Source organism: Eleginops maclovinus, chromosome 18 (genome assembly GCF_036324505.1).
Source record: "Eleginops maclovinus isolate JMC-PN-2008 ecotype Puerto Natales chromosome 18, JC_Emac_rtc_rv5, whole genome shotgun sequence".
NCBI classification, from domain to species: Eukaryota; Metazoa; Chordata; class Actinopteri; order Perciformes; family Eleginopidae; genus Eleginops; species Eleginops maclovinus.
Window position 1 is genome coordinate 26999113 of NC_086366.1, and position 12682 is coordinate 27011794.

The 12682-nt window shown below is 41.1% G+C and overlaps 1 protein-coding gene across 1 annotated transcript in view; it reads left to right on the forward strand.

Annotated features, from left to right (window-relative positions):
• Positions 1 to 12682, forward strand: part of slc8a2b (solute carrier family 8 member 2b) — a 69137-nt gene that overhangs the window by 51806 nt on the left and 4649 nt on the right. The window contains exons 11-14 of the mRNA XM_063907832.1: positions 3630 to 3647; positions 6931 to 7055; positions 10973 to 11072; positions 12379 to 12654. Of these exons, the coding sequence (XP_063763902.1) occupies positions 3630 to 3647; positions 6931 to 7055; positions 10973 to 11072; positions 12379 to 12654 (519 nt within the window). The remainder of the gene's footprint in view (positions 1 to 3629; positions 3648 to 6930; positions 7056 to 10972; positions 11073 to 12378; positions 12655 to 12682) is intronic.

Sequence of the window (12682 nt, forward strand, 5' to 3'; positions counted from 1 at the left end):
GATTTCATCTGTTAAACTTGACTTACCTCAAACAAATCAAGAGGAGTAAACATGAAGTTCTCTTGGGAAATTACCTGGACACAGACAAATACACATACAGACGTGGACGAAATTGTTGGTACCCTTCTGTCAAAGAAAGAAAAACACACAATGGTCACTGAAATAACTTGAAACTGACTAAAGTAATAATGAATCAAAATGTATTGAAAAATAATTAATGAAAATCAGACATTGCTTTTGAATTGAGGTTCAACAGAGTCATTTAAAAAAATAAAATAATGTAACTGGCCTGGACAAAAATGATGGTACCCCTAAAAAAGACTGAAAATACTTTGACCACAGCGTCATGTTAAACTAAGGTGTGTCCTGTAATTAGCATCACAGGTGTCTTCAGACTTGTAATCAGTCTGTCTATTTAAAGGGTGAAAAGTAGTCCCTGTGCTGTTTAGTATCATGGTGTGTACCACACTGAACATGGAGCACAGAAAGCCAAGGAGAGAGTTGTCTCAGGATATTAGAAAGAAAATTATAGACAAGCATGTTAAAGGTAAAGGCTATAAGACCATTTCCAAGCACCTTGATTTTCCTGTGACTACAGTTGCACATATTATTCAGAAGTTTAAGGTCCATGGGACTGTAGCCAACCTCCCTGGACGTGGCCGCAAGAGGAAAATTGATGACAAATTGAAGAGACTGATAATACGAATGGTAACCAAAGAACCCCGAACTACTTCCAAATACATTAGAGGTGAACTCCAAGGTCAAGGTACGTCAGTGTCAGATCGCACCATCCGCCGCTGTGTGAGCCAAGTGGACTTAATGGAAGACGACTGAGGACGACACCACTGTTGAAAGCAAATCATAAAAAAGCGAGACTGGAATTTGCCACAATGCATGTTGACAAGCCACAATGCTTCTGAGAGAATGTCCTTTGGACAGATGAGACAAAACTGGAACTTTTGGCAAGTCACATCAGCTCTATGTTTACAGACGCAAAAATGAAGCGTACAAAGAAAAGAACATTATACCTACTCTGAAACATGGAGGAGGCTCTGTATTGTTCTGGGTCTGCATTGCTGCATCTGGCACAGGGTGTTTTGAATCTGTGCAGGGTATCATGAAATCGCAAGACTATCAAGGCATTCTGGAGCGAAATGTGCTGCCCGGTGTCAGAAAGCTTGGTCTTAGTCACAGGTCATGGGTCCTCCAACAGGATAATAACCCAAAACACACAGCTAAAAACACCCAAGAATGGCTCAGAACAAAACGTTGGACTATTCTGAATTGGTCTTCTATGAGCCCTGATCTAAACCCCATTGAACATCTGTGGAAGGAGCTGAAACATGCAGTCTGGAGAGGGCACTCTTCAAACCTGAGACAGCTGGAGCAGTTTGTTAACAAGGAGTGGGCCAAAATACCTGTCGACAGGTGCAGAAGTCTCATTGAGAGTTACAAAAGTCGCTTGGTTGCAGTGATTGACTCAAAAGGTTGTTCAACTAAATATTAACCTAAGGGTACCATCATGTTTGTCCAGGCCAGTTTCATTATTTAGTTGTTTTAAATGACTCTGTTGAACCACAATTCAAAAGCAAAGTCTGATTTTCATTCGTTATTTTTCAATACATTTGATTCATTATTACTTTTGTCAGTTTCAAGTTATTTCAGTGACCATTGTGGGTTTTTCTTTCTTTAACGGAAGGGTACCAACAATTTTGTCCAAGTCTGTATATAGCTTTTCAGACAATCTCTTTCAACTTGTTCAGAATACTTCATGTTTGTACCTCAATCCCCCAAAATTATGATAACTGTAGTTTCAAAATGTGAATTATGTCCTGATCTCGGTTCTGTGTTTGTAGTTTCCTGGTTAATTTTGAAATGTTCCCCCTCTTGTCTAGTTTTCACTTCCTGTCTTGAGTTTCCCTTCTCTTCCTGATTGTGTTATTGGGTCCACCTGCTACCCCGTGTTTGTCCTTCCCTCCCCAGCTGTGTCTTGTCCTGTGATTGCCCTTCTGTGTATTTAGTCTTGTCTTCCCTTTTGCTCCTTGTTCGGTTGTCGTCATTTCCTACCTGTTCTTGTCCATGTTCCCGTCGATGTTACCTGCTTGTTCCTGTCTGTCTTCTCCTGTCCCCTGTGTCCCCTGTGTCCCTTGTGTCCCCAGGTTAGTGTAGGTTAGGTTTTTCTTTGTTTGTAAGTACAGCTTTAATTTGAATAACGCTTGCCTTTTGTTTGGACCTTGATACCTGCCTCCCTGTCTTTGTACTGTGCTTGGGTCTTATCTACCACAACTGTGACAGTACAACCGAACCAGGAGCAAAAGGGAAGACAACACTAAATAAAAGAGTACTCACAGGACAAGACACAGCTGGGGAGGGGAGGAGAAACACAGGGGCAGCAGGTGGACACAATAATACAATCAGGCACAGGAGGGAAACTTAAGACAGGAAGTAAAAACTACACAAGACACAAAGGGCGGAAACATTTAAAAATAAAACAGTAAACTACAAACACAAAACCGAGATTGTGACAGATGATCTCCCAAACGGAAATTTGACAAATAATTGAGTAGTCTCACATCGCAATATAAATGTTTCTTTTGACATTATTTAGACTAAGAATGTGTCATCAACATGATTCTCATATCCCAGCAGCACTGGCTCTCCTTCATTCACAAACAGATGTTCACCCTGTGACAGAAAGCTGTAGATATACAGACTAAACACTCAAGGCAGTTTTAAATGGCAAATCCATACATATATCCTACCTCAAGAAATCATTGATTATGAACATTATACACTTAGACCACTGGGCAACTTGGGCTCATATTATATGAATAGTGATCAATGTGAACCAAATGTTCACCACATACATCTGCATAATTCACATATCTGTATATTTGTGTTAAACTATTCATTTAAAGATAAGATAATGTAACTGATAATCCAAATGTATTGGTTTGGTTATCATCACATTCCAAAAAAACATAGCTAATGTATTTCTTTGTTTTATTTTTATCCCACAGAGGATTTTTTTGGACTTAATCTTAACATGCAATAGTTGTGCTGCAGCCTGTGGGTTTCCTCTCATCTTTTGTTCAGTTAATTTAGTTTTTTAGTTGTTTCAATTACCTACTTTAGCCACAGGGATCAATAAAGTTCTGCACACACACACACACACACACACACACACACACACACACACACACACACACACACACACACACACACACACACACACACACACACACACACACACACACACACACACAGAGATCTACACATTAGCTGTCTGTTGACTGAGCCTCCTCCTTTCTTCCTTGTTTTGTTTAGAGAAAGTTAGAGATAGACAGAGGAGTGTTTATTTGGATTTTGAAAGCTTGTCTTGAAGTCAGGCAGCCGCAGCGTGTTGTTAACGGAGAGATTAGAAACCCCAGCGTCCGTCGGACAGAGGATCACACTGTGCCGCTGCAGCTGAGTGATTACACAGGCAGTCTCTAAATAGTGACTGCGAGTTTGCACTTTGATCACAACATGTGGAGTGGAGTTTGATGTATTATTATTGAATTATTAGATGTTGCTGTCGGCAGAATGTGTGCTATTACTAACGCCCCCCCCCTCTGTCCTCTCCACAGCGCTGCTGCTCAGCCAAGGTAAGAGCATCTGATATTCCTTCTGCTGCAGACTGAAGCCCCTGGCTTCATTTCATTTGTCAGGAAATCTCAGTAGGGCTAAGGATAAAGGAACATTTCCTGTTACATTATTACATATAAAATATTCTTCAGTCCTCTTGTTTAGTCCAACCAACAGTCATTGTCAGAGTTTGAATGATAAACCGAATCATGGAGCAACAAAATATTTTACATTTTTCAGTTTATCAATTTATTTGCTGGATAATGTTTTTTTTCAGATAGCAATCTGAGGCTGAGCCCAACAATTAAATCGACTTCAGATTATCACAACATTATCATAACCCTAGCCCTCCGCTGAGGGTTTCTCATCACCAGTATTTCTGACTCAAGATCCACACATTCAGAAAGAGAGGATACAGGGAGCCTGACTCAGCGCTCAGTCATTCTGTTTGCAAGAAATGAATATTAAATGCATTACATTTATATATCTTCTATATCGCTTTTCACAACGTTTCCAAAATACAGAATTATTGCCACCGTGTCTGTGGGTTGACTAGGTTTCAGCCTGAATGATTCATTCTTAACAGCATTTCTTCCTAACTGGGGACTTTATCTCTGTAAGCCGTAATAACAATGAACCAGATCTGAACCCAGTCCCCTGAAGTAATGATACAGGGAAAGCCACTGGGGTGCAGAGGGGTGATATTTAAAATGCATTCTGGTGAGAGATAAATGTTAAAAAGCAAAGATAAATAAGAATGATCCAATGTATGAATATATTTAATAATTCCAAATAGCTTTGCAAAATATTTTTACAATAGTTTAGAAAACAAATAGAAGCTAAAAAGTATTATTTTCCCATTTGAAGCCACAATCCCTTCAGCTTGGCACTCTGAAGCGTTCTGAAGAGACATTGTTTTCCCTGCAGCACGTTGTAATGGCCGGCTCACCTTCCTGCCATCAGGGAGCAATGACTATTTGTTGTTTATAGGATCCCAGCTCTGTGAATGTGAGCACAGCACAATGAAACCATTTGGAAATAAATGTTTGCAAATGAGTTGGCGCTCACACTCTGGCGCTGAGTGTGTGTGGCAGATAGATCCCGTTGAGTCTACATACAGCCAAGGCTTAGAAACCTACAGCAGGTGCTTATACTGTACACTAGGATGTGAAATATGTTCTAATATATCAGTATAAATCATACTGCATACTTTTTTGGGATACTTCTAAAACAAGAGTAGTGATTTGCAGATACAGATTGTTTGGGATTGAACAGAGGAGTAAGAATGAAGAAAACACTGAGTCCTGGATGAGCAAAGGAGAAGATTGTCACATCCCTGTGACCCATTGATTCAAGTCCATATTAGTTTTGAATGGGACAAGCATGTGACAAAGCAGAATATAGGTCTGAATACTTTTTTTCAAACAGCAGCTGAACACCAAATCCACAGGAAATGAGATCGGTAAATTGCAAACCAAACTGCAGACAAAACGGTTCTGAGTACCCAGTAAAGAAGATTTGTTTTCAAATTACAGATTAGCACAGTTAGCACAAGTCACTATAGCATCATATTTTGTCATTGAAAGGACCAAACAGCTGAGCAGCTTTATCCTTTAAATGAGTGGCTATGAGGCAGCCAGAGCCGAGGCATCAATGAAGAGAGCAGTGGGCCCTGCAGCATCATGGTTCTCACTCACAGGAGGGGGGAAGGGGGCATCTCTTTAAAGCCAGTCCTCTGGTGAAGGTTGAAATACGCTGCTCAGAGGTGGAAGCAATTCAAAGTTTTTAGTGTGTGTACAGACATGTGCAAGTCCGAGAATGTGTTTTGAAATAGTGTTGATGAATACTGCAGGGACGGTTACCATGATGCTTTGCTCCAACTTGTACTTTCATAATTACACACACACACACACACACACACACACACACACACACACACACACACACACACACACACACACACACACACACACACACACACACACACACACACACACACACACACACACACAAACGTTGAAACACTTGGAAAAGAGTAACAGCAATGCAACAGAAGAACTCGGTTTGTAAATGATTCTGTGTTTGTTCTTTTAAGTTAGTTTTCATGCAGGACACAAACAATTATAAATGATAAATGTAGTATTGGCTTCACTCTGCTTTGTCATTTTAAACTGAGTATGGGAATATAAGGACTGTTGGTTGGACAGAACAACTCACATGAAGACATGAGGTCACCCTGTGACATTGTCTGGAACATTTCTCTGTACAATTCTGCACATCTGATCTGTTCTTCGTATCTGATTTGTTTTCCTTTCTGTTGGTATTTTATAATACAATTCACTAAGCCTGCATGAAATCTGACAGGCTTAAAATGTGTAGACATACCACACAGTCTGTGGGCGCAGATATTTACACCTGATATTTACAATAAAATTAGGTTTATTGCCAAGTAGATTTACACATACAAGGAATTTGCCTTGGTGTACATGCTGCATACGTAACTACAATTAAAGAAGATACATTGTTAAAAAACATCTAAAACATTTAAACTATTATAACAAAAATACTTTTGTAAGATATATAAAAAGGATTTACATGAATAGATATACCCGAAAAACGATGTACAGTATACTATGATAAAAAATACTCAGAATGAACATTAAATTAAATATGTGCAGTATGGTTATGAAAAGTGGAATGCTGTGCAGATAGCTTGTGTACAAATGTGCAAAATATTCAGAGGAAAAAATATTCTGCAGTGTTTAGTGACACACCTGCTCTCTGTAGAGCTGCCTCTGATCCGTCTGTGTCTCTGTGGGGGTGTCACAAAATCACATCTTGATTATATAATTCTCATGGCAAGTAAATTCTCAATAGCAAATTATATCAATGCTATTAGTCAAATTCATTTTGAATTTGTTTACTGTATGTTTTGTCTCTTTGGCAAATCAATTACATGTAAAAAATAAATAAAGAGAGACAGAACGGTAAGAAAACGTTCAACACTAACATGAATGTTGGATAGTGGAAAGGCGGTGTATCTCGACATGCACAGACACCAAACAGATATCATCCATCTGTCATCCTCTCATGTCCCTCTCCCACTGTGTAAGAACACACACCGTGCACAGGCACACACTCGGAGATCTCAGCGTCGTGCTGATGCAGTGCAGCTCGAAATAGGGCTGACGCAATCTATTATTGATAGGTATAGAACTTGGAAATATCACGCACTTTAGTTTCCCTCCGAGCACATGGTTGGTGTTCTTATTGTGTCCTTCACATGATCTTTTCCTCCCACAGAGGGTGCGGAGGGGCAGATGAGTTCTGAGGAGGAGGAGGCCCGGAGGATAGCAGAGATGGGGAAGCCCATCCTGGGAGAGCACAGCCGCCTGGAGGTGGTCATCGAGGAGTCCTATGAGTTCAAGGTGCGACTTCAGCAAAACTGTACTGTATTTCAGCAATTGCCTTAGTGTGTAGTTTTATTTCAAGCATTCTGATGTCTCGTACATTTATGCATGACTTATTAATGGTAGCCTATTGCAGCTCTAGAATTTAGACTAGATCCAAATAATTCTAAACATTACAAATACAAATTTAACCTCTTCCAACGTTACATGCTTTTTTATTGAACAAATGAAAAAATGTCTGGATTTAAGCATATTACTCTGGGTTCAAATATACAAAACAAGCTGTTTGCTCTCCAGCTTTTCAGTAGCAGGCACTGACCAGTGTATAGGGAGTGGCCATGGCTCTACCAACGCACGCGTGTTTTTAATTCTTATTTATTACAATATTTCCTTTGACTGTTATACGGATGACAACCAGCTTTATCTCCCCCTGAAACCAAACGATCAGTCCAATATCAACCCTTTAGAGTCTTGGGGCCAATTTGGCAGATTTCAAGCTACTTTAAAAAAAAAGTTAATTGTCTTACTAAACCCCATTAAGAAATGTTTACCATGTCAATGTTTGGTATCCTTTCTTTTAGGACAACCTCACCTATATAACCTGATAGTTATGTTTTCCTTTTGACATACTATATGAACATTTTGGACCCAAAATCACACATGAATCTCATGAACTGCCTCAAGGACATTGAGGGGTGGATGGCACAAAACTTGCATCTAAATGAAAGCAGGTAGGAAATTGTCCTTTTCGGACCCCCTGACTCATTCAAAACATTTACCTACAGTCTTAGCATCCTGTCCGCTCTTGAAAACCCCATGTCAAAAACCTTGGCGTGATATTTGACTCTACCTTGAAGTTTGACAAACAGGTCAATGCTGAAGTTAAAGCTATAGTTTTCTCCAGCTCCGTACCATTGCCAAAATCAATCCGTTTCTCTCTTCCAATGACCTTGAGAAAGTCATCCATGCCTTTATATCGTCCTGTTTAGACTACTGCAACCCTCTATACTGTGTACTGGGATCTGTCAGCCTTCCCTGTCCCGCCAGTCCAGAACACCGCAGCCAGGCTCCTCACAGGAACCTGGAAGAGAGACCATATTACCCCCATTCTGGCCTCTCTCCATTGCCTGCCAGTGCTCTTCAGAACTGATTTTAAACTTGTTCTGTTTGTGTATAAAGCCCTAATGGGCAGGGCCCCTCCTATGTTGCAGACCTCCTAATCCCTTATTCTAGCTCCACGCAACCTCAGGTCGGCTAACCTGGGGCTCCTAGTTGTCCCACGCTCCAAACGTAGAATCAGAGGGTGACTGTGCCTTTTTCTATTGCAGCCCCTATGGAACAGCATCCCCCTCCCTATCAGATCGAACCCCTCCATTGACTGCTTTTAATCCAGGCTAAAAACACACTTCTTTTCTCGAGCGTTTGAATCCTCCTCTGTGTTTCTTTTATTTATTTATTCTATGAAAGGTTGTGTTGGCTACCTGCTCTGTTCTGTCCGGCACTTTGGTCAACATGGGTTGTTTATAAATGTGCTTTATAAATAAATGTGATTAATGGATTTTGAAGCAGCAGTGGAATAGAAGAGGCACAGTGCTGAGGGTAAAGACCTCTGATCATATAATGTATTGTGTATCCAGGCAAAAACTGAAAGCAGAGCCGTAGCATGGACAGTAATGGTCCTGCTCTGTAACAGTGTTTGGGGCAGAAAAAGAGTGCTGCTCTCCTGGAAATGTTATATAATCCACGTTAACACTCTCACACTAAACCCGGGTCATAACCCTCTCAGGGAGCAGATCTACAGTAATATGAGTTTAAATTATTCAAAACGCTGTAGCTCTCCATGCAGCAGTGAGCTTGATGCATGAAAATGTCCAACTCTCACGGCAGGAACAGAGCGCTGCCATGACTCTCAGGCTGCCACTGCGCTGCACCAAGAGCAAAACACAGGAAGAGGACCCCGAGCAATCCAAATATTTAAATGTGCAATGGGCTCAGGAGTTGTTTTAGCTGCTAACATTGTAAAGACTGTTGTGTTGTTTTTCTCCTGTGTATTAATGTAAATGAACTTTATTGAGGTAAGTAAATAAAAGCAGCCACCCCAAGCCAATACCCACTGACTGCCACTTCAAGCTGTTTAATGAGTGTAGTTCACTGCCATAGCAATAAGTCGATAAAACAGTCCCACACACCGAAGGATGTTACATTGCTAATCACTCTGCTTATTGCTTGATTTCGCTCAAGATTCTTAATTAAAGAAAAAGTGCCCTCAAATGCCCTTTACTTTTTATGTACTAAGAAGAACTCAGGGAGGGATCATACTGTTTTTGCACCTCTGGGTCTGTGTAAAACTCACAGAATCAAATATTTATACATCAGCTAGTCCTCTAACTCCTTTTGTCATCCGCACCCGCATGAATGTAATTGAAGCAGAGCTACCAGAAATCTTGAAATCCACTCAAACGTGTAATGAAATAACACCCGTGTGTTGAGCAGTGGAAGCTGCTAGCGGGCGTGTGCATGACTGCATGTGCATTTCTATTCCCTTTCCCCATCCCTTTCCCTCAACATACAAATGTATTGACCAAACAAATCCAGCATCTGGCTTACGTTGAGTTAATTAGAAACCAACCAGCATGGATATGTGACGATTACTTCCAGAAGAGAGTACAAAACATTAACCACACAACAACAGAGATGAAAGACAGCCTGTCAGTCTAACACATTAAACCAACACTCAATATACTAATCCTTCATTTAATCACAAAGGCAATTGACCCTAACATATCTTTCATGATTTGCAGGTCGTAAGAACCATGGGGGAATAAAGAAATTATGTGTAATTGCCATTTACAGGAGATCAGTGAGAGTGGGCTGAGGATCAATGCTCAGTAGCTGAGGGGTATTGCCTGATAATTTCCTATTCTGTAGTTTAACCAAGTGATTCCCTGAGAAAGGTATATCGCAACAAAAACAACAACAGCTTTTTTTTCCTGTTTGTGTGATTAAGCTAGTCCAGCTTTGGACAAACAGCAGATTTGTTTAGATGTCAATTTGTTTCTTACTGATGTTTAAAGCAGTTCACGGTTTTACTCACCAAGTTTACAAATGGGAAATGAAATCAAATGCAAATTACAAGAAACAGACCTCCTTTCCCAAAATGCAATCGTGGAGCTATACATGGTAAATAATAGCTGGTGATGATGGTCACCGTGAGTTCAAGCCTGTCATTTGGGATTTTGGCAAAACAAGCGCTAATTTAACATTTAGCATTATCACTATCCAGCTAGCTTGGTGAGCAAGGTGCTTGGGTAATTTGTCCTCTAGTTTTTGACACATCGGTTTTGATTTCATCTTTCATCCCTAAAGTTTATCACATACTCTGCACATCGTCTGAAAACAATTTAGCATTGTAACTATAAAGTGCATACAAAATATTTCCACTTTCACCCAGAGGATATATCTTTGTCCGATCTATAGCCGAATGGTTGAGTGAGTGACGATGGAGGTCCCACCCTTTAAACTGTTGGCCCTCCCTGCATTTATAGACTCTAAGAACCTTCTAGCACTATAATACCGAGATGGCAGTGTTCATCTGTAAACAAACTTTTGGATTTTCCTACACTGAAGAATCTATGTTCTTTCAATAAAAAGGCTTATGGCAATGAAAAAAAAGCTAGACAGAAGAGAAGAGAGCGTGCACTGACAGAGCCATTTCCTTTGGTCTGATATTCCGGTGCTCCTGACAACACCTGCTGGTACTGAGTGTGATATAGAACCTGTAACTTTCATTCTCTTTTGTATTTTTTTTTGCCTTCAACAAAACCGACTCCACCCCAGGACAGCTAACAACCTCAGTGTCACCCGGGTGACTCTGTCCCCTGTCCTCGGCTGTGTTTGGTTGCTAATGAAGTGTGTGTTTTGCTTCTGATTGGCAGAGCACCGTGGACAAGCTCATTAAGAAAACCAACCTGGCACTGGTGATCGGCACACACTCTTGGAGGGAGCAGTTTGTGGAGGCAGTCACTGTCAGCGCAGGTGAGCTGTGTGTGTGTGTGTGGTGGGTGTGTGTGTGTGTGTGTGTGTGTGTGTGTGTGTGTGTGTGTGTGTGTGTGTGTGTGTGTGTGTGTGTGTGTGTGTGTGTGTGTGTGTGTGTGTGTGTGACAGCTGCAGTGTGTTTTTTATTTCCACAGTGCACTGAGCTCTCAGGGCAGGTAATCAAACTTAACTTAAACTACCAGCTAAATTTTAAAACAACATGCCCTTTGAATAGAATAGATGTACTTTATTGATCCCAATTTGGGATTTTTTTACATTGCAGCTGCATAAAAACAAGGCAATAGAGTTACAATAAAATAAAATATACATTTGTCACAAAACAAATACAGAAAATACTAACAAAAACGACATTTACAAAGAAAATATAAAGCAGGATGTAATACTGTATGTACAATAAGTGTGAGAGTTGTGGAACATTATTAGAATAAGTATAGAATGTACAGTATGTAATGGTTTGAGTCCAGTTTACAGAGAGGCTATGTGAGTTGTCTGCCAGCCAGAGGGGAATTATTGTACAGAGTTATTGCAGTGGGCAGGAATGCTCTCCTGTACCTGTCCTTGTGACAGCAGAGCTGGAGCAGTCTGTTGGAGAAGGAGCTCCGCTGTCCTTCCAGCTGCAGGTGGAGAGGGTGGGTGGGGTTATCCATGATAGACAACAGTTTGTTCAGAGTCCTCCTCTCCACCACAGCCTCAAAGTTGTCCAGTTTGATGCAGATGACAGAGCCAGCTTTCCTGATCAGTTTATTCAGTCTGCTGGTGTCACCGGCTCTGATACTGCTGTAAATCCAGCAGCTACCCTGCAGTATACAAAGCCATTCAAACTAGCTGCACCTTTACCAGCTCTGAGAACACTTTAATGATCAATCATTATAAAACATATCAGAGATATTATTCTGAAATGGACCAATCAAACAATGACTACTTTTACTGTAACAGAGTATTCCTACACTCTGGTACTTCTACTTTTACTCAAGTACAAGACCTGAGTTCTTCTACTTTTACTCCAGCACAAGATTAGTACTTCTCCCACCTCTGGTCCTCCCATGCTTTATGTGGTTGGGGGGGTGTTAATTCAAGACCACCATTTAGTGGAATACCAGTTCACTGCAGACAGTCATTCCTCCTCTCTGGTGTCAGCTGTGCAAGTGTGTATGTAATCTTTATGAGAGCAGCTGTTTGTGTTTTAACATGAATTCAGTCAGTATACTTTCTGTACATCTTTTCATGTTAGCCTCTTTCCACTCTAACCTTCTCTGTGATGTTATCTGATGTTTTCCCCTCACAGGTGATGGCGACGATGACGAAGAGGGTCGTGAAGAGCGTCTTCCATCTTGCTACGACTACTTCATGCATTTCGTCACCGTCTTCTGGAAGGTTCTGTTCGCCTGCGTCCCGCCCACAGAGTACTGGAACGGCTGGGCCTGCTTCTTAGTCTCCATCAGCGTCATCGGCCTCCTCACCGCCTTCATCGGGGATTTGGCGTCACACTTCGGCTGCACCGTCGGGCTGCGGGACACCGTGACTGCTGTGGTGTTTGTGGCCCTGGGAACCTCCATTCCAGGTGAGCCAGTTCCCTCTTTCACTGTGTC